Raw genomic sequence first — 21110 nt, 5'->3', positions numbered from 1 at the left:
GCTTCAGCTTCCGGGTAACATGGAAATGACGTCATTCACGTAGATTACTGATTGGCAGCGCGAACTCGAAATTTCGAGTTGCTTTTCTCAAAATTTTGAGTTAATATGTCGAAATTTCGAGAAAATAACTCGAAATTTTGAGTTATGGATCCTTTTTTTTTAGTGGCGGAAACGGGCTTCCATAGAGTACAGAAAGACACCAAAAAAATAATTTGGCTTGATTTGACTGTGTTAAAACATTTTTGATGGGCTTTTGGTGTCGAAAGGAAATCAGTAGTGAAACTCGTTGCCGTCGTAGTCGTTATTACCAAAGTTGTACTGTGTCCATAGCACATCTGTGGCCAGATTAATTGTGTAAAGTGGACTAGTGTCACAAGAGGGAAAAGGCAGATTTCCCCGGGATTGGCACACCAGATTATTTCGAGCATCAGAGTGAGACATCCTCTCTTTGATACACGATCTTCGGTTTCAGTCCGCGTTGCCTCGTTGTCTCGTTTTGAAAGCACCCGGACGATTGACAGCCTCCGCTGATGAAGTGGACACAGCTGAACGGGGACGCAGACGGGAGCCGGTAAACCTTGGAACATCCAAATCGCTGACTAAGGAAGGAAATCGCGTTTTGTTTCCGTGTTCGTTTCCGGTTGTTACCTGGCAGCAGCTGCGGCAGAGAGATGCTGTCATATAAAGAGACGTCATTGATTTCAAAGGCAGAAAAAGCCGCTGTTGTGACACACTTAACGGGATCGTTCAGGTGGAAACGGCAGGGTTGAAATTCAGCGCAGGAGTGAGATTTGAGTTGACGTCTGTGCTTCCCCACCAAGGAAGTGAAACCCATGACAGAGAAGATTCATTCACATCCGCTCCGAGGGGAAATGTCTTTGGCTGAATTAAAGGCGCTGATCACGTTGCTCAGACGTACCAGCCCGATCGAAAGGTTTGAGTAATCAGGGAAACGTGGCCACGATGCTGCTGCAGTGTGTTTGTCTCCATTAACGGGCCTACTTTTATTTGATCTGACAAAACAGATAAATAAAATGTCTGAATAGACTGCCACCTCTTTGTTTTCCTGCAGTATCATAAAACATTTCTGCCCAAGATTCACTTTGGTTCAGATTTGACTCTGGACTCTGAATTCATCTTCCTCCTTTATCCATTTAATGGATAACTTGGAAAAACACCAAATGATAGTAGTTCGGGAGAGAAGCATCATCTTTCATCCAGCCCTGCAATGAAATTCTTACATGCATCAAAAGGAAGTGACTTTTAAAGCTCTCTTGTATTATCCGTTCGCCACGTGTTGTGATGCTAGATGTGGTAAAGATGAAGGAGACTTGCAGGATCTGTGCCCGTGAGCTCTGTGGCAACCAGCGCAGATGGATTTTCCACCCAACAGCCAAGCTCAATCTGCAGGTGCTGCTTTCCCACGCGTTGGGCCGTGAGCTGACCCGGGATGGCCGTGGTGAGTTTGCGTGCTCAAAGTGCACCTTCATGTTAGACCGCATGTACCGCTTTGATACAGTGATTGCCCGAGTGGAGGCATTGTCTCTGGAGCGTCTCCACAAGCTACTCCTCGAGAAAGACCGGCTGAGGCAGTGTATTGGAGGCCTGTACTGGAAGAACAACTCAGAGGAGTGCAGCGTGGTCCCCCCTCCATCCAGTGTCAGAGTCGTGACTGAGACGGCGTCTGAAGACGCTCCTGTGGTGGATCTGTCATCACTCCAGGATGTAAGATACTCAGACATGATCCAGGACGATCTTACCTTCTCCGTGTATGAGTCATGGGCTGATAAGGAATACCCTGCCCTGGACCATCATCATCACCACCACCACCACCTCCACCAGTGCACAGGAGCAGACTCCCTCTCTGGTCACAAGCAGAGGCGATGTAGGGGTTGTGCTGCACTTCGAGTTGCTGATTCTGATTATGAGGCTGTATGTAAGGTTCCTAGAAGGCTCGGGCGCAGAAGCACATCCTGCGGCCCAACTACCCGCTGCTCAACAGCCACACAGGAAGTGGAGTTTGTGGCCAGAGGCCCTGGAGCTGATACAGCCATCACCTTTGAGTCACCTTCTGCTGGGATGGAACCTGAAAAGACCATTTGTGAGCAGAAGAGTTCCAGTCCTGCATCATCTGTGGAGTCTCTCAACACCACTGTGGACGTCAGTTGTCTTCCTTTAGATCATAAAGAGAAGGAAGAAACTGACCCAGAGAAAGATGGAAGTGAGGCAATGGTGAGAAGAGACATTCAGTGGGACAAGACCCCATGTGAGAGCTTCCTGTCTGGGTTTGAGATGATGCTGACCCTCTTGCGGGGTTGTGAACACCGGCCAGTGAAATCCCGAAGGGGCAGCAAGATCCCAGTTCTAGTCAAAACCAAACCGGAGCGAGGCCTGTCACTGCCCCTGCACCTATCACTGAGGTTTCCCTATGCAGAGACAGCAGACTGTGAGCTGCACACCCACCACAGTATACCAGAGATCGTGACCCCATGTCCCCAACAGGAGCTCCAGGCTGAGCTGGAAGAGATGGAGGAGCAGTGGATGGATGATTATGTTCTGTGTGGGCCATTTCAGTTTCAGCAGGTACATCAATTCAATTCAATTCAATTCAATTCTATTTATATAGCGCCAAATCACAACAAAAGTCGCCTCAAGGCGCTTCATAGATACAGAGAAAAACCCAACAATCATATGACCCCCCTATGAGCAAGCACTTTGGCGACAGTGGGAAGGAAAAACTCCCTTTTAACAGGAAGAAACCTCCGGCAGAACCAGGCTCAGGGAGGGGCGGCCATCTGCTGCGACCGGTTGGGGTGAGAGAAGGAAGACAGGATAAAGACATGCTGTGGAAGAGAGACAGAGGTTAATATCCAGTATCCATCAGAAGCCTTGGATACTGGATGGCCTTTAACTTAGCTCATTCAATTTGCAGGATTAATAGTTATAGCTTTTTAATGGGAAGCATGTTCCAAAGCCTAAAGATCTGGGTGCCTCTCAGACTTGAAAAAGGTGCAATAGTCTGTGGGGTTGCACTTTATAAAATACTTGTCAGGGTTGGGTTGCTTTAAAATCTTATTTACAGTCAAAGTGCTGACTTCTTGCAGCTGTAAACAGCCTTAAATTAGTTGCAAACTCTAAAACACACTATATATAAATAAAAAAATATAAATAAATATAATATAATAATATGGAGAACTTTGTAGGAAAATTATAGGTAGTAATTTAAAACCCAGGTGTAATCCTATTACAATCACTGAAGTTATTTTTTTTATCAAAAAAAGTGAGTACAAACTAGGGGACAAGTGTCAGATTTGCTCCACATTAGAATCAGATGTAGGGGCGTCAGAATAAAGCAAACTATTTCTGACCAGCATCCACACTGAGTGAGGTCAGACCCCTCTTAATCTTCTCTTGCTTGTCTCCTCCACTGCTGACAAAGCTGAACACACTCACCGCCTTGATTACCCTCAAAGGAAGCATAAATAACCCTCTTTTACGGTATCTTAGCGACCCTTCCATTGCTATGGAAACCGTTTCCAAGGTCTGCAGCCATCGCTCTGTAAAGGCTCTTCTGTCTACTGCAGCTTCATAACTTCTATTGTCATGTTAATGAACAGTTAAAATGTGGTTCAGTCTGAAAGGAGCGTACAGACACACAACAGCTATGTGATAGTCTATTATTGTCAAACATATACGGCTATTGTAATGCAATACACAAAACTGCACAGTGCACACATTAGTCCAGGAATGAAGAAACAAATATGTCATTCATACAACTAAACTCTGGATTATTTTGCTGAGATTTCTGTACCCTTGTGGTAAAGTACTCAACGTGTAATATCAGCAGAACTGTTAGAAGCTTTCTGGGTCTTGTTCTGGCTCATCACTCTCTGGCCTCCAAAGATGTAGAGCAGCTGTCTTACAGTGCGATTTATGACTAGGTTCATACAAAAATAATAATAATAATGGATTGCATTTATATAGCACTTTTCGAGACCCTCAAAGCGCTTTACAATTCCACTATTCATTCACTCTCACATTCACACACTGGTGGAGGCAGCTACAGTTGTAGCCACAGCTGCCCTGGGGCAGACTGACAGAAGCGAGGCTGCCATATCGCGCCATCGGCCCCTCTGGCCACCACCAGTAGGCGGTAGGTGAAGTGTCTTGCCCAAGGACACAACGACCAAGACAGACAGAGCTGGGGATCGAACCGGCAACCTTCCGGTTACAAGATGAGCTTCCCAACCCCCCCCCCCCAAAATACTGTTTTCTGAAGCAAATACGAGGCTCACCGAGTCAAATCAGGAAAATATCTTGTGATTTTTTTTTTTGTTATTTGATACTTGCTTACTACAATACAGAATGTCCAAAGGCTCACAAATGGGGAATTCTGTTGTTAAATTCCTGACTACTGAGACCATGCTTTGGGGGGGGGGGGGATCTGCTTCACATTTATTGAAAGGGCCTTGGAAAAGTATATTTTAGTGTATGTAGGATTTGATTAATGGTTTTGACCAGAAATCAGTGTTCAAATGTTCCCGACTGTTGTTTTAAAACACATTTCAGAAATGAACTGGGGATGACACAATTTCTAAGCCCCTACAAGTATCTTATTCTGCATTATGTTGCATATCAGATTATTTAATTCAATCAGACAACATAGTGATGTAAATATTAGCCCCATTCTAGTGTAATTCGTTAATATATAGAAAATGAAGCGATCGTTCCTCTGGTACAAATCCAGTTGGTTTACGCTTTCTTTCTTTTCACCACACTGCTTGACACAGTGTTGCTCTGGGACACAGCTGAAATGACTGTAGAAAAGGCTGCGCACAGAGCTAATGTCTCCAAGGGCTGAGTGACATCACATCATTACAGTCTCATAAAAACAAAAACAAGGAAGTCAACAAAATGCTGCTATGGCAACACCCACTTCCAGAGGAAGCCATCCGACACCAAGCTGACATCACTTTCCACTTTCACTCCATCATCCACACAACAGCTGCAACAATAATAAAAGACTGTGTTTATCTGGAGGACTATAACTTTTAATCCTTGGTTAAGAACCAAACTTTAAATTTAGGTTTGTCACAGCTCATAATAACCCACAAGTATACATTCGTAACATGTGATGCAAAGAAAAGCAGACTAATCAGACTGCTACTATAACGTTGTAATCAACAAATGTTAAGACTTAACAACTGTATTCATGAATCATCAGTAATATGATAAAAATGTACTGTTTCATCTCCATACCTCATCATAATCTACTAACACATTCTCCTCACTGGCGAATCTGTCATGCTTCCTCCTGTCTCTTTTTCAGCGATTGATTGACAATCAGCAGGGTCAGCTCAGTTATTATGAGAGTGCTGCAGGTCAGTGTGTTGGCGAGCTGCAGAAGGCCCAGGATCAGGTGCGCTCACTACAGGCCAAGATCAGAGAGAGCGAGACGAGGAACCAGGTACAAAGACACCAGTCTCCAAAACTACCGCTTCATCTTCTTTTTGCCTTCATATACTTTGAACTTGAAACATGACACTGTCAAAATATCCACTTGTACAGCTCTTAGGAGAGCTGAAGCCTATCCTTGCTAATATTTGGCCAATGGCAAGGCACACCCTGGACAGATCGCTGGTGTTTTGCAAGGCCAACACAGACAGTCATTCACACTTACATTCATACGTACAGCTAGTTTAGAATTGCTAATGAATCTAACATGCATGTCTTTGGACTGTGGGTGAAAACATACAAACACATGCCGTAATATATTCCAGATAATGTGGAATTTTGTTCTGGGTGTTTGTGTGTATGTAGAAGCTGCAGGAGCGTCTAGGTGAAATGGAGCTTGAGCTGCGATCGGCCCAAGAGGATGCCCAGCAACAGGAGAGAAATATCCAGAACCTCACTGATACTGTAAACTCCAAACAGGCAGAGGTACAGTAGTGATAAATAAGGCTTGATAGTAAATAAAGGAGGGAATTCAAAATCTGAGCATTGCAGAGAGAATGAAAGTAAGGTCAGAGGTGGAAGTGCTGAAAACCCCACAGTTTCACACATGAATTGTGCCTTTGATTGTGCAGGTTGCAGAGCTGTACAGGGTGATTGAGGAGCAAAATAAGACACTGTGCTCACTCAAAGAGCTTGCCAACCGCAACCAGCTGCAGCAGCTGCAGGTTGGTCCTCCACACAAAGCACAGTTCTGTTTTATTAATTACCAAGCTGCCTATCTAAAATAATTTTTCAGCATACAATAAAAACATGTTTCAGAGTTGAGTTGAGTTTCATTCCTGTTTGGTTCCTCACCTGCCCTTTATGTCTTTCTTTCTTCCCTGACTGGTTTTACTTGTAGGCGTCTGGTGCAGAGACTATTAGAGGTCAGGGTGAGGTCCTGGCTCTGCAGGCCTCTCTGTTCCAAGCTCAACTGGAGCTGCAGGCTGGACAGAGAGCCCAGTGTCAGGCAGTCAGGACTCAGGAGGACCTGAACCGGGCCCTGGAGAGACTAGAGAAAGAGCTGCAGGGGTCGCTGGAACACAAGAGGGAGGCAGAGAGACACAACCAGGTGAGAAAATGACTTTTTTTTTTTAATGAGGGTGTTTTCGTCATTCTTCTTTTCTTTGTTTTAATTGCATCGTGGTTCTTTTCACTTTATCGTGTCGTGCATGCGCGACACTCAGGAGCTGCAGCTAGCTCTAGAAAAGGCTCGATCAGCTCTCCAGGAGAGAGAGGAGCAACTGAGAGAGGGTGAGCGAGAGAGACAGAGAGAAAAGGAGGAGAGAGAGAAGATCATCAGCGAGCTGAAGGCTTCCCTGAAGACCAAAGAACAGCTGGTGGAGGTTGGACACAATCAAATAGTCTGTAAACAGTAAACAAACCATCATGTTCGACGATAATAAATACAAACAGATCTCATTCTTGTCAATATTGTATAATAAACACAGAAGTGCACATGACTAATGCTTAAAATGCTCCGCATCTGAGCAAAGAACGACAAAACTAAAAGTAAGATGAGCTGCAGTTGCTCTCACAGCTTTCTGAAAACTTCAGCTCCATTCAAGCTCTATTTTGTCTTTGTGGATAAGTAGGATTGTAATTACTCTGCAGTTGACGGTCTGTTTGCTGTCCAGCAGGACTGCTGTGAGTTCCTGGAGGATCCAACGGAGAAAAGAGACTCTGTGCTTCAGAAACTTCGCCAGCGTATAAAGGAGCGAGACGGCGCTCTGGAGGTAAACACAGCAGTACGCTCGCCAACACATGACAAAAGCCAAAACAATTAGACCAACACAACGTGTCCTGTGAACTCCTTTATATCATGTTAATTGTTAGTAGTCTAAGATGGTTGAGTTTGTGGGTTTAGATTTTAACACATGCCATTTTAGTTAGATGGAGGTTAAAACAACTTTATTTCCACAAACCCTGCAGAAAATAGTGGATGAGAAGTTCCGCTGCATGGAGGAGAAAGACGAGGAGACTCGTCGCCTGCAGCTGCTGCTCAGAGAAAAGGAGAGAGATCTAGAGAGACAGCGCTGCGTCCTGGCCAGCAATGAGGAGACCATCACTGTAAGAGGACACACAAAATAAACTCATCTTTTTTTCTTGGCAGTATGTTGCCTCATCTTGCTTCCTTATTGGAATGTTTGTGTCTGTATCAGAGCCTGGAAGTACTGCTGCGGGGTAAGGCTCTGGAGCTGGAGCAGGTGTGTGATGCCTGGGGGAACGTCCAGAGGCAGCAGCAGGAGAGTGAGGAGAGGCAGAGCTGCATCCTGAGAGAGAGAGATGCCATCATCAACCAGCTGCAGAAGGCACTGCACACTGGCACACAGGAGGCTCAGGTAGAGAGAGATCGGCAGGAAGAGTAACATATGTTCCTGCAGAGAAATATTCCCAGGATCGTGTTAACCAATAAGTATATTCTTGTTTCTTATCTCATCTGCAGGATCTGCGCTGCTCCTTGCTGGCTCAGATCCAGTCTGCTCCAGGTGATGTTCTGGAAGAGCTTAAGGTCCGGCTCCACCTCAAAGACCGCCTCTTCCAGGAAGTACTGGCTGACCGGACCCATCAAGCTCAGGAGCACCAGAAGGAAGTTCAGGATCTCCTCAGAAGCATCAACAGCAGAGACCAGTATATTAAGGTAGAGCAGATAAAGCATGTGAAATCCGAGAGTGAAAAGAAAAGGTTGAATATACAGAAAACCTGACAACACTCTCCCTCCAGGACTCTGCAGTCCGCCTGAGTGAGGTCATAACTGAGCAAAAGTCAAGACTCCAGGAACTTCGCAAACAGCTGAGCTCAGGTTTTGGATCACAGCCTGACTTTGGAGCAGACTTGGCTTTGGAGCTTCAGGCAGTGCAGGAGGAGCTTTTTCTGGCTCTAAGGAGGGAGAAGGAGAGTCAAGAACTTACCAGGAGTCAGACTGCAAGGCTAGACTCCCTCAACAGGACTCTGCATGTGAAGGAGGAGATCATCAGGGTTAGTGTGTGAGAATACAGAAGGTATCTGTGGAGTATAGTAGAACCTCTTGTCTAATAAGCTGATAGTGTGTGTATGTTGCCTATGCTTGTATGTATATACATGTCATGAGTTCTATGCGTGTGAGTTCATGTTTGTTTGTGCTGCAGGATTTTCAGAGGCAGATGGTGGATCCTTCAGGGCTCCCTCTGGTGGAAAGACTGACCCAGGAGGTCCAGGAGCTGCGGGAGAGACTGGGTCAGGAGGATAGCCCTCCAATGGGACGCCCTGTCCTAGGCCGTGACCGGCCTAACAGCAGGCAGCCTGACTTTGGAGGTGGGCACCAGAGAAGCATGGGACAGTATCTGTAACAGCAGCACTTCTAGCACTGGGGAGCGGTGACTGTAGAATGGCTTACTGCACTGTGGTGATGGGATATGTACCATAAATCTATCAGCTGAAACTCTTTGGTGTGAAAATACTAACATGGAAAGTAGATGAAAGCGGACGGATGGATATTGATCTGAACTTGTAGCGTCCCAAAAAAGAACATCTTGTTTAATAACTTTATAAATGTTGTAGTGCAGTTATTGTGAGTTTGCACAATTAGTGCTGCTTCTTTTGCGTGTAAATGATAGCAAGGCATTTAATTTTAAATTTTTTGAATAACACATCATCATTATGATTATAACTGCAAATATTGTGGTAGTGTGCGCTTCAGAATGTAACCTTTATATGATGGTGTTTGTGTGCCTTTGCATGTTTTTTGCAGCAAGTTTGAGATTTCTGTATACTTAACTCAAGTCACATGCTGTCTGAAGATCATGGAAATCTGAGCACATTCCACATTGTGTTTAGTACAGTGACTGTGTATATTTAGTTTGCATGTTTGCTTCTGTGCATTCCAACAACTACTGGTCCAGTTGCTCTGTTGCTGTTGTTGTTAAATGAACGAATGTCACACTAGAACACAGTAAGTATGAAGTATCAAACTGAATAATATATGTGCGTCTGCACAGACACCACGAGAAGCCACATTTGTTGCATTGTAGGCATTTCTGCACCTTTTTCCTTGAATTTTTCCCCGTCCAGAGCCAAACACCCTTCAAAGTGGTTTGTAATAAATAATAAACATACTGTACCTGATTAATGCCTTTGTGATTTCAGAGGTTTCAGATTATTCTACTTTAGTACTTGCGAAAGCTGAAATTCTCCTTTTTTTCCTTCTTTAATGTGCAATGTTCAGTATTAACTCACGTAAAACACACAGTGGCACAAGCACATGGTCCACCTTTCAGAGGAAAATCTCTCCTTCATTCCCCCTCACTGAGTGAAAATGTGTCAGACTGAAACATCTGATTAATATGCATAAATGTCATAATTTGAAATTTAGCATATAGAGATTAAGTTGATGCCAAGGTCACATTTATTTATCTTTAATTTTTTAAATTCATTATTTATCAAGAAATAATAGACATAAACATCAATCACATAAGAGGAACCTGCCCCTGTATCTGATCTGGATACTAGTAAATTTGCATACCGATACCTTAATATATAATTGTTTACTTATATCTGCAAATACAGACATTGTGGTAATGCTAGTAATCATTACTGGTGAGGTAAATACAGTTTTCTTCCATTATTTTAATTCAATATTAAAATGAATAATTACTTTTTACCAGTCTTCATAACAGTAACTCATCTTAAACATAGACTGTGAGGCAGTCCTGCCTTAGCTCTTTGTCAGCTACCACTTTATTTCCAAGGCTCAGAACACTCAACATCCTGTCATCTTCAGGGATTTTTAAGCCTTCTCCATCCGTCTTTTAAGTCTTTCTCGCTGGTTTTAAATTCTGGATTAAACTCTATATGACTATCCCTGGGATCCCATTCTAGGGCTTAAGTGTAATCCCCTTTAAACTACAGCAGAGTGCAATAAACAAGAAAATCAAACTCATACAGCCTAACACTCAGACTGTTAGACAAGGCTGTGCTACAAATTACCAGCATGATTCTGAGGGTGAATAATATTAGAAGAATTGAGCAAGTGATGGTCTCACACTCAGTTGTAAAACTTCTGAAATGCTCAAAACTGAAGTAAAAGAAAAAGCAGATTGATCTTCTTCTGATTTGGTTGTCTTTGGTCTGCTTCCTGCAGAGCTGAGCGCTGAGGATGATGTTGAGGCTGATGATTTGAACACTGAATACACTGAAAGCATCGACGAAGAAGAGACCGTCACCAAGGTATGAGAGCAACCTTCAGCTGTTATTGTTCATCTTGCTTATACAGATAAATCCTGCAGAATAAATATTATGCACAATGTACTGTTTCTAATCATTTGATCAGAATTATTGATTCATTTACTTCTGCGTGTGTACAGAGTTCTGAAGGTCCAGAGAAGAATCTGTCCCACGGCATGCTGCTTGAAAGTCAGGGGCTAATCAAAGTCAAGCAGCTGGTGGAGCAGAAGAGGCTGGTTGAGAGAGAGCTGGGAGAGCTGAAGGCTCAGCTGGAGAAAGCGGGATTCTCTTCAGTATCACAGATGAGGTCATTTTTTTGAGATTTTAAACTCCAAATTAGTCTGTTTTGTCTCTAGTAGTGTAACGGTTAATGCATATGATTCCAGCTGAAGACACAAATCGCCGTTGGAGTTAATCAGGAAGGGCATCTGGTGTAAACTCTGTCAAATCAAAGCCTGTGGAGCTACACATAGCGACACCTTTTGGCAAAGCTGAAATTAGCTTACTATTTTCTGACAACACTAATCTATTCTTGGCCACTAGAGGACAGTAGAGTCTATCTATATAGCTATTTATCTATTTATTTATTGTAACCTCCCTCTGTTACAGGAAAGCTCTGTTCAGCTTGCAGGTAGAGAATGAAGAAGTAAAGCGTCATCTGAATGGAGGGTTGGAGTGTGCCAGTGAACAGAGTGATGAGCAAAATGCACTGGATGGTGAAGACAAGGATGAAAATGAGTTGGATGTGACCATAGAAGAAGAAGAGGAGGAGGAAAACTCTGAACTGTGGGATGCCTGGGAAGGAGAGCTTTGCCTGTCCCAGGCCAAGAGCCAGAGCAATGATGAACAAAGGAAAAGGAGAGCCAGCAGACATCAGACGTTGCCACTGGACTCTAAATCGTCACAGGTGGGAGGATCCTAAATATACTATTATTGCACCATTCTGTAAGGTGTGGTGTAAATTAAAAACAAGAAAGTATCAATTTAAAAGCCACACTTGGTGTTTAAAATTGTTTTTGACAGTCACGATCTTTCCTCCCTGTCTGTAACCAGTACAATGACCTGGGTGGCGAGCTGTTCGCAGATTCACAACAGGCCACTGCGTCCTCTGCAGTTTGTGAGAAGGCAGTTCATCTGCAGCAGAAAAGCAAAGAGCTGCAGGAGAGGCTAATGGTTTCTGAGGCCACAGTGCAGGCTCAGGCCGAGCAGCTCAAAGACTACAGGGACTTGCTCAGTGAGTGGACACAAACTTCGCACTTTTCCTTTTAACAAATGTGGCGGTGATACTGAATTTGTGATGTCAATAATAAGATAAGACCTCAAAATGGTCCAAAAAATGCTATGAAGTTGACGAGGATAGTAGATCCAGCAGTGTCAAACATAATGAAATAAAGCTTCTTCTTCTTCTGTATCCCTGCAGCAGAGACAGCAGTGCAGCAGGACAGTAAACAGATCCAGGTAGACCTCCAGGATCTGGGCTATGAGACCTGCGGCCGCAGTGAAAATGAAGCTGAGAGAGAAGAAACCAGCAGCCCCGGTGTGTATTATTATCACCATATAAAAGACGCTGTGGTTCTTTGAGACCCTTAGTTTTGAATTTTATATCAGTAATGTCATTCAATTCTGATTAATGTTTTATTAAGAGTTGTTTCTAATCATACAATGTCCGTAAATATCCTGAAATTGATCTCGTCAGTGTTATTTGTCGGGGTATCATAGAAACAGCAGAGGGCAGCCAAGTGCAGCCTTTGTGCCAAACAGTAGCCTTCTCTTCACGGTCCAGTGCATTCTACTCAGCACTGTTTGCATTCCCAGCTTAAAAGCTCGATGGTTAGTCAAAACTTTGACCTGAAGCCTTGGCCTGTAAAATGAGAGTTCCTGGCTGCTCTATTATACTGTGGTTTGGTTTTCATTGACCCCTTAGAGGGAAATCAAATCAATATAAGCTACTCTGAGTGATTGCCATGAAAGTTTTTGAGAGCCAGAGTTGTATTTGGATGAAAGGGTAGTCTGCTACTAGGTTTTATACACATATCTCATAATTTTAAAGTACCCCAGACTATGGGCCTTAAGATGACATTAACTGATGTTACTGATGCTTTGTTTTTTCAATCATATATTTCAGTGTCACTCACAGGAAACAGAGTCTGAATCTGATGAACGCATTGTATGTTTCCTGACAGAGTTTGATGACCTAGAAATGTGTACGTCTCTGGAATGCGGTTCCCAATGGTGGCCTGCCAGCAGCAATGACAAAACCACCACCCAGAGCTTCGGTTATGGTAACGAGGCCTCCTCTCTCCAGCACCTTGTTAAGGACCTCCGCTCACAGCTATCCCGCTCCCAGGGAGTGATCTCCGGGCTCCAGAGCCGCCTCCGTTCCCTCTCTACCTCTAGTGAATATGGTCCTTCGATACCCCACAAGGTCAACTGGTCCATCCAGACATCAGCTTCACAGAGCCAGGCAGAGGATAATGAGGGCTGGCAGTCATCTAAGGGAGGTCAACTATGTTCACCCCATCACCCAGACAAGGACCTAGAGAGGCTTGCTTCTCGTGTAGATGCACTGGAGGACCAGCTGATGAAAGGTGGAAAGAAGGCTGCGGCAGAGGATGGAGTGTCTGCCACCTTGCCAGGGTAAGAAAGACGTTGCGATGCAGTTTTTTGTTTGTTTTGCTTTTTTTCTAACTCTTTTCTTTGTTGGTGGGGTGGGATAGTAGTTTCTTTTGTTTCCAGTTCAACACAATGAGTGTTTGTGCCAACACCAAGAACATAAACCAGATCAATATAAACAGATTATTTGACAGTTCAAGAGTGGCTGCTTTTTTACCCTAAATAGTGCCAGGAAGAGTCTGCTTCTGCAGAACCTCAGACAACGCCAAGCTGTCGTAGTCCAAAAATGTAAAATTCCGGAAATTCCTGAGGCATAGAGATCAATCCTGTTGTCAGACAAAGAACCAGTGCCCATCACCAATTTCAGTCGTTTGTTGGAGAAGAATAGGAATATCTTCATTAAAAAGCTACAAGCTTTCAAATCTGACTTGGTTAAATCAAACTTTTACTATTGTTGTCAAATATAGGTAAATTTCAGTAATTCAGTCTTTTACTGATTATTTTCCTTTTGAATGCCATTAATAAAATCCTTCATCTGATAATGATGAATTGAATAAAGCGCTTTATACAGCATTCCTCTACATTTTTTAAAATTTCTATCCACAGCTATGCTCAGCCTGTCCTGTACATGTATTACATTTTAAAATGTTAATAGCTTAATGCTCATTATAGCTTTATTATAGCAAATATATTAAAATTGTATCTATTGGTAACTTTATGGTGAAATAAACCAGGAAAATAATTTTTAAAAGACACTACAAAAAATCATAATATGGACTCGCTGGGGTGGGGGGTTGAGGGGTGGGGGGGGGTGGGGGGGTTGATTGACAGAAATTGCCTAAAATGAGCAAAAACCCATTTAAACAGTGCTTGTCAGTATCAAGCTTTAGTAATCAAGTGTAACCACTGATGCTTTTATGTAAACTCGGCAGCCTGACAGTGAGGGGATTAACTAACACGAGGTTGGGAACATGCTGCCCCATTTGCCATTTATGAATAAACTGTGTGGCTTCAGTGAAGCTTTAGTTCCAACACTGTGACACTGACTCAGGTAAAATATATAGAGAAATCTTTCCCCCATAGGAAGTAAGTCCAAAGAAATTAGGAGCAGGTGTGAGCAACGGGCATGAGCATATCAGGATAACTTTGGGTTCTGAATGATTGAATAATTACATCTTTAATGACTTTTAAGAAGAACTGTAGATTTACAGTTGGAAAGGTCTCTTGGAGCTGTTTGTAAACAACTGCATAGTTCAAGATCTTCATTTCAAATAGTACAAGTAAAAGTTGTTTAGATGCATCACCACTTTGCAAAGATCTGGAAGAAGAACCAAACTGTCATCCTCAGGTGAGAGGAAATAACATCAACGACACTGCCTTAAAGTGAGGCGAGTTTCACCATGGAATGACACAGCGCCAAACAATAAAAGAAGCAAAAAAGCTTTCAGGTATTATTTTACACATTGTCAGGTGTGCTACATTCTTCTTTCTTTTCATTGTGCAGAAAATTCGACACGCTGATCCAGGCTCAGGCCAAAGAACTGTCTCACCTCCGCCAGCGGCTACGAGAGGGTCAGGGTGTGTGCAGCATCCTCACCCAGCACCTGGGAGACACAACCAAGGCGTTTGAGGAGCTGCTGAGAGCCAACGACATCGACTACTACATGGGCCAGAGCTTCAGGGATCAGTTAGCTCAGAGCAGTGCTCTGGCACAGAGAGTTAATGCCAAATTTGGTGGAAGTGAGTCTGTTTTTGTTGTTTCATTGTACAGCCTTAAAATCAGACCAGATGCGAAGTCTCAGAAAGTACAAACGACACCATGGATTTCTCATGAGCAGGGAGTGCAGATAACAGTTAATGATATTGATGCTCTTTCTTTGTTTTCAAACAGGAGATTGTTCCGAAAACCCAGATAAGACAGAGCTACTTGCCATCCGGTCAGTCCTCATTACAGCTTTGTGTGTGTGTGTGTGTGTGTGTGTGTGTGTGTGTGTGTGTGTGTGTGTGTGTGTGTGTGTGCGCGTGTGCGTGTGTGTGTGTGTGTGTGTAAAAATTAATTATATTCCATTATTCCACTTCACAATTATTGTGATCCAAAAATGTTAAGCTACACAAAGATGTTTCACATAATAATTTTTTTTTTGGGGGGGGGCTATAATGTTTTTGGTCAATCTCAAACATTATACTGAATACTGAATGTGAAAAATGGCGTAATTCACCATATTGTCATTCTGCATTTTTCAGCTTTCGCATTTTCAAATACCACATTGATGCACCTTCAGGGTGATACTTAATCTCTAATGCTGTATTGTGTTGTTATACTACACAATACAACATTAGAGATTAAAGCCTATCAATACACAAGATATATTTACATTACATAACAATGAAATAACTATAGAAATCGCAGCTTGTCCCATTAACATTACAGGAGAATGTAGGACAATACTAAAATATGAAATCTAAAATAACTACATATTTTCCTGTTTAAGCAGACAAGCTTAATTATAAGAAGTTGCATTCCTTTCTGACATGAAATGAAATATAAATCCATGCCATCACAGTTAGTAGCTGTTCTGTGTATTAAAATAGAGTTATACATTTATAATGCTTAATGGTGAGTTTTTAAACTAAAGTTCCTTGTATTTAAGACCAGTCTAAGCTGTTATAAGAACTAATTGAAAGCTACATATTTCTGAGTTGGGAAGGGTCAGCAAAACCATGTATTTCTGTGTTTACTGAGGAAAAAAACTAAGATTTTAAAAGCTGAACATTCCACTTCCTCTCGGCAGCCTTGTTCATTTTCTTGTCCTTTTTTTTCTTACAATCTATGTCAAGTCTGACTTCCTGCTGCAATTCAGTTCAATTCAGTTTTATTTATACAACACCAAATCACAACAGTCGACTGAAGGCACTTAATATTGTAAGGCAGACCCTACAATAATAAAACAGTGAAAACCCCAGCAATCATATGAACCCTTATGAGCAAACACTTTGGCAACAGTGGGAAGGAAAAACTCCCTTTTAGCCACAAGCAGAACCAGGCTCAGGGAGGGGCGGGGCCATCTGTCACTACTGGTTGGGGTGAGAGAAGGAAGACGGGATAGAAGACATGCTGTGGAAGAGAGACAGAGATTAATAACAAGTATGATTCAGTGCAGAGAGGTCTATTAACACATAGTGAGTGAGAAAGGTAACTGAAGAAGAAATACTCAATGCATCATGGGAATCCCCCAGCAGCCTACACCTATTGCAGCATAACTAAGGGAGGATTCAGGGTCACCTGGTCCAGCCCTAACTATATGCTTTAGCAAAAAGGAAAGTTTTAAGCCTAATCTTAAACATAGAGATCGTGTCTGTCTCCTGAATCCAAACTGGAAGCTGGTTCCACAGAAGAGGGGCCTGAAAACTGAAGGCTCTGCCTCCCATTCTACTTTTAAATACTCTAGGAACAACAAGTAGTTCTGCAGTGCGAGAGCGAAGTGCTCTAATAGGGTGATATGGTACTACAAGGTCATTAAGATAAGATGGGGCCTGATTATTTAAGACCTTATATGTGAGGAGCAGGATTTTGAATTCAATTCTGGATTTAACAGGGAGCCAATGAAGGGAAGCCAATGCAGGAGAAATATGCCCTCTCTTTCTAGTCCCTGTCAGGACTCTTGCTGCAGCATTTTGGATCAACTGAAGGCTTTTCAGCGAGTTTTTAGGACATCCTGATAATAATGAATTACAGTCGTCCAGCCTGGAAGTAATAAATGCATGAACTAGTTTTTCAGCGTCACTCTGAGACAGGATATTTCTAATTTTAGAGATGTTGCACAAATGGAAGAAAGCAGTCTTACATATTTGTTTAATATGTGCACTGAAGGACATTTCCTGGTCAGAAATTACCCCAATATTCCTCACAGTGTTACTGGAGGCCAAGGTAATGCCATCCAGAATCTGGTTACTGGCCTTAATTTGACACAGTGCTGCTGATCAAATGTCCAGCTTTTAAAATCTTAGTTTCTCTTTAATAATCCTCAAGCGCAAGTACAAATCGTTAATATTTCTTCAGCAGAAAGCTGTTTAGTTTAAAGAATTTGTAACACACAGGCACCTGATTAGTGTGTTCAATGACATTTAATGTATCATCACAGCTTTATGATGAAAGAACACAGTTTTACAAGGCTCCATTAAGCAAAAGCTATAAGCACAGATTTTGGCGGCTCATTTCTTTTGCTTGAGCAATGAATGTCCTGGATGTTCAATCACTTGTAACACAACATTGAATTTTGTTTCATAACACAGCTCTTCGATTTTCATGCATGAGTGAGAAGAAAAGAATCACATGGCTGCCCGAGAGGTCAAAAGCACAGACTGTAAATCTGTCACAAAAATACTTAATGCTCATTAAAAAGTACGAACAGTTACATGAATTTCAGTCAATTACCGTAAACACACTAAAACGCTGGCTTGGTCTTTAGAGCTCCACCACTGCTGTTGGATAAAAGTGAGCGCTGGGTCAAATCTCGAAAAACAAACAGTGCTATATGAATAATTAGAGCTCGTCCTCAGAGAGACGTAAACAGGGGGAGGCCTGCAGTAATCTGCCAGCGTGTTATTCCAGCACAGATGGTTGACCAGATGTGAAGGAGAATCAGCGAGTGTGTTTTCTGTGGCAGAAATTTAGCCTTCCCCCTGGTTACGAGTGTACATACAGTGTGTATGGGGTTGCACTGAACTGTTGAACGGTGTGGTCAGTTATGTGTGTCAGCTTGTAAATGCATGAATAATCAGACAGATTTCTTTATATCAAGAAAAACAGGTGAGATGTGTGAAAATTGTGTTGTTTACCACTGATTTTGTTTCTTTGAAAGTAGCACAATGCCTCAGGGATCCAGAACCCTCGTCATAGAATGTGCAATAAACACAGAATAAATTACAGTATCTATTTTAGCTACTAAAGTACGATTATGTTTAAACACGCAAAGTTTCAGGCATTTTTGCTAAAATGGCATCTAAAAAAAACCACTAATTGCCTGATGACTATTCAGTATTTTAAATGGATCTGTATGTGCAAATACTGACCTACACTGTTTTTAACAGAACAACACAGAAAAACACAAACCAATTATATTTACCATCCCTGAACCAACATGACAATCCTGTACAAGTTGGTTGCCTTTAAAAACATTGTCCATGTTAGCTGGAAGGGAGCGTTATGTTGTGTTTATTTAAAACCACTTTCACTCAAAATACAGCACTTTTTTTTTTTTACAGTGTTAAACTCATATTAGAAAATGAATTTCCTGCCAGGCTGTCAGGTTCCACCAATTTATAGGCGTTGACACTAGTACATATTTTGCATGGTCTTATGCACATGGCTGCTGTAAGTTGTTAAAGTGTAATCACAGGTAATAAGAACTTACACTTGGGGTTGTTTTTCTGACAACAGTATCTACATAACATGGACAGCAGGCCAAATGTACAGTACATGACATGAGTGACTGCACTGATAGCGTAATACTGCTTAGGCTTTTTGCTGCATTTGGCTCAGGGCATGCCCTCTAATCAGGTTAAGTTATTAAGACCTCAAATGGGGACAGAAATAGGTCAAGAGGAGCTAAACACACAGACACACACGTGCGCATGCGCGTACACACACACACACAGAGGGAGTGAGCGAGAAAGAGAGAAAACGTGAGCGATGAAGCCCGTCAGAGAGAGCGTCACTTTGCTTCAGTGTATCAGGAGCAGCGCGTGGCACTATGCATCCAGCAGAGCACCGATTTCTGTTATGTAAGATTTACTCACCAGAAACCTGGATTTTTTTGTGTTCATGGACAGAAGGCTGGGCATAAGGGATTTTTCTTTCAACCTGAAGCTTTTTAAGTGGAGGATACTTGTTATATTCTGAAACCTTGAAAAGAAAACCATTTTCATTTTGTGATTGCATTTTTGCAGCTAAGATGATGCTTACATGTTTTTATGGATAGACTGGTGTGGCTAGAAAACATATCAGCAAGCAGAAGAAAGAAGGAGCAATGCTTTGTGGGTGATCTTTCATTCAGCTGTTTTTTTTTCTGATGGTTGCTGGAGCATGAACATATAAGCCCTCAGGATCTGGACTTTGATTTAGATGCATAGCTCTGTTTCCTTCTTACTCTTTCGTCACTACATCTCTGCCTCAGGCCTGCTGCTGCTGCAGCTGTGCGTTTGCTGGTGGAGTGAAAGACTGTGTCAAGAGCAGCAACAAGAGGCTTTCTTTTCAGGGAATTATTCAAGCGGTCGTGAACCTAGGAGCAACAGCATCAGAAAAGGAAAAGTGTACAGGAGAGTAGAATTTCCTCAGGGAGTGGAGTAATTTATTTGTTTCCACTTTTAAACCTTTACATTTCTGCTGATCTTCTTATCTTCTTCTTTTTCAATTACCCCTGATTTCAATTTGTTGATCACACCCACAACCCTCTCTGGGAAGCCCAAACCTAATGAGGATTTTCTATGCTTTTCACCTTATCACCCGCGCACTCTGTCGTCTCTCCTGCTATGTTATGCCCTACTTGTCTAATATACCTTCTGTCACACACATTTTGGGAATCTCTGCATCTATGCCAGTGAACCATTCTCCGTTACCTCTGGAGACCCAGCAGAGAAGAACAAACTGCAGCAGAGTTCAATAGAAACGGTGCAGACAGAGGAGGCATGGTCGCTCACCCAGGTGGAGGGTGTTAGGAGCGGAGGGTGACTGAGGGTGGGTGATGGCTCCTCTGTGGAAAGTCATGCTGTCTAAAAGCAGCCCACTGTACAGAGACTCTCTGTTCTCTTTCTCCCTGTGGGAGTGGAAAGCTCAGGAGAGAGAGCTGTTGCTGCTGAAGAAACACACCGACAGGGAGAGGAGAGCAATGCTCACACAGCTCGACAAGTAAGACAGCACAAAAAAAGAAACATGTTATCAATTTGAAACAGTATAACAAGCTTCTGTTATTTCAGTTACAGTCATGTTTATGCATTAACTATATGAGCAAAGCATCTAGTTTGTTTAGAGTTAATGTTTGAAGTGAGGGAAACTGGCAGACTAGTGCTATCATAAGAGGTCAATTTGTTGTTCTGGGTGTTCGCCTTCATCCTCTGATGAATGTGCCCTTCACACTCACCAAATCTAATCCCAGATGATTGTTGTTGATGGTTGTTGACCAGCGTGTTAGAGTTCTTCCATTCTTTCATTAGAGTTCAGCAGGCTTGGACAATCAGTGCTAAGATGGACCGAGGCTGTTCTAGCAGCTCTAGTCTTCCAGCACCTTACTAATCCACTTGGTTGGCTATTTCTTGAATTCGTCTGTAGTTTACCAAAGACAAAAAGGAACTTCAAAAAGGGTAACTTGTAGTTTTTGTAAAGTAATATTCATAATCTACACTGCTCAAAAAAAGTAAAAGAATAATTTTCAATCAGAGTATAGCATCAAGTCAGTAAAACGTCTTGGATATTGTTTTGGTCAGTTATGTAGGAGAAGGTGTTGTTATTCAGTTTCAGTTGTTTTGGTGTTAATTAAATTAATAACATCTGTGTAGGACTCTGGCATTTTTTCCCTCCTTATCCATCTTCTTTCACTAGTTTCACATTTGGATAGAGTCACGGGGGTGGCCTGACGTCCACTAGTGAGCTCTGAGCACCATGCAGCCCGGTTTCCATTTGCCATAGAATACAGAATTGGCAAGTCCACCACTAGGACCCTGTGTTTTTCAAATATGAGAGCATGTTCACCCTGAGCACATGTGAGAGATATTGGTGGTAGGTCAGTGATGGTCTGGAAAGACAC

General features: G+C 42.5%; 1 protein-coding gene across 7 annotated transcripts in view; it reads left to right on the top strand.

The window, feature by feature from the left end:
• Positions 1-259: 259 nt before the first annotated feature.
• pde4dip (phosphodiesterase 4D interacting protein) overlaps positions 260-21110 on the top strand; it is a 35946-nt gene continuing 15095 nt past the window's right edge. For 2 of the 7 annotated variants that reach the window (XM_086270034.1, XM_086270031.1), the window contains exons 1-20: positions 260-2583; positions 5330-5467; positions 5821-5940; positions 6087-6179; positions 6356-6565; positions 6681-6839; positions 7131-7229; positions 7426-7563; positions 7656-7835; positions 7940-8134; positions 8218-8472; positions 8622-8787; positions 10613-10698; positions 10836-11002; positions 11305-11602; positions 11749-11929; positions 12116-12232; positions 12879-13332; positions 14813-15048; positions 15200-15245. In XM_086270034.1, coding sequence (XP_086126160.1) covers positions 1303-2583; positions 5330-5467; positions 5821-5940; positions 6087-6179; positions 6356-6565; positions 6681-6839; positions 7131-7229; positions 7426-7563; positions 7656-7835; positions 7940-8134; positions 8218-8472; positions 8622-8787; positions 10613-10698; positions 10836-11002; positions 11305-11602; positions 11749-11929; positions 12116-12232; positions 12879-13332; positions 14813-15048; positions 15200-15245 — 4619 coding nt within the window. In that variant the 5' untranslated portion in view covers positions 260-1302. The remainder of the gene's footprint in view (positions 2584-5329; positions 5468-5820; positions 5941-6086; positions 6180-6355; positions 6566-6680; positions 6840-7130; positions 7230-7425; positions 7564-7655; positions 7836-7939; positions 8135-8217; positions 8473-8621; positions 8788-10612; positions 10699-10835; positions 11003-11304; positions 11603-11748; positions 11930-12115; positions 12233-12878; positions 13333-14812; positions 15049-15199; positions 15246-21110) is intronic. The other 5 variants (XM_086270032.1, XM_086270028.1, XM_086270030.1 and 2 more) reach the window with 4 other exon arrangements.

This window comes from Aulonocara sp. 'chitande type north' Nkhata Bay, linkage group LG17, assembly GCF_057382095.1.
Source record: "Aulonocara sp. 'chitande type north' Nkhata Bay isolate Kocher_YH1m ecotype deep benthic linkage group LG17, A_spYH_male_GT1.1, whole genome shotgun sequence".
NCBI classification, from domain to species: domain Eukaryota; kingdom Metazoa; phylum Chordata; class Actinopteri; order Cichliformes; family Cichlidae; genus Aulonocara; species Aulonocara sp. 'chitande type north' Nkhata Bay.
The sequence above is the reverse complement of the archived record's forward strand: the minus strand, read 5'-3'. Positions and strand labels throughout refer to the sequence as shown.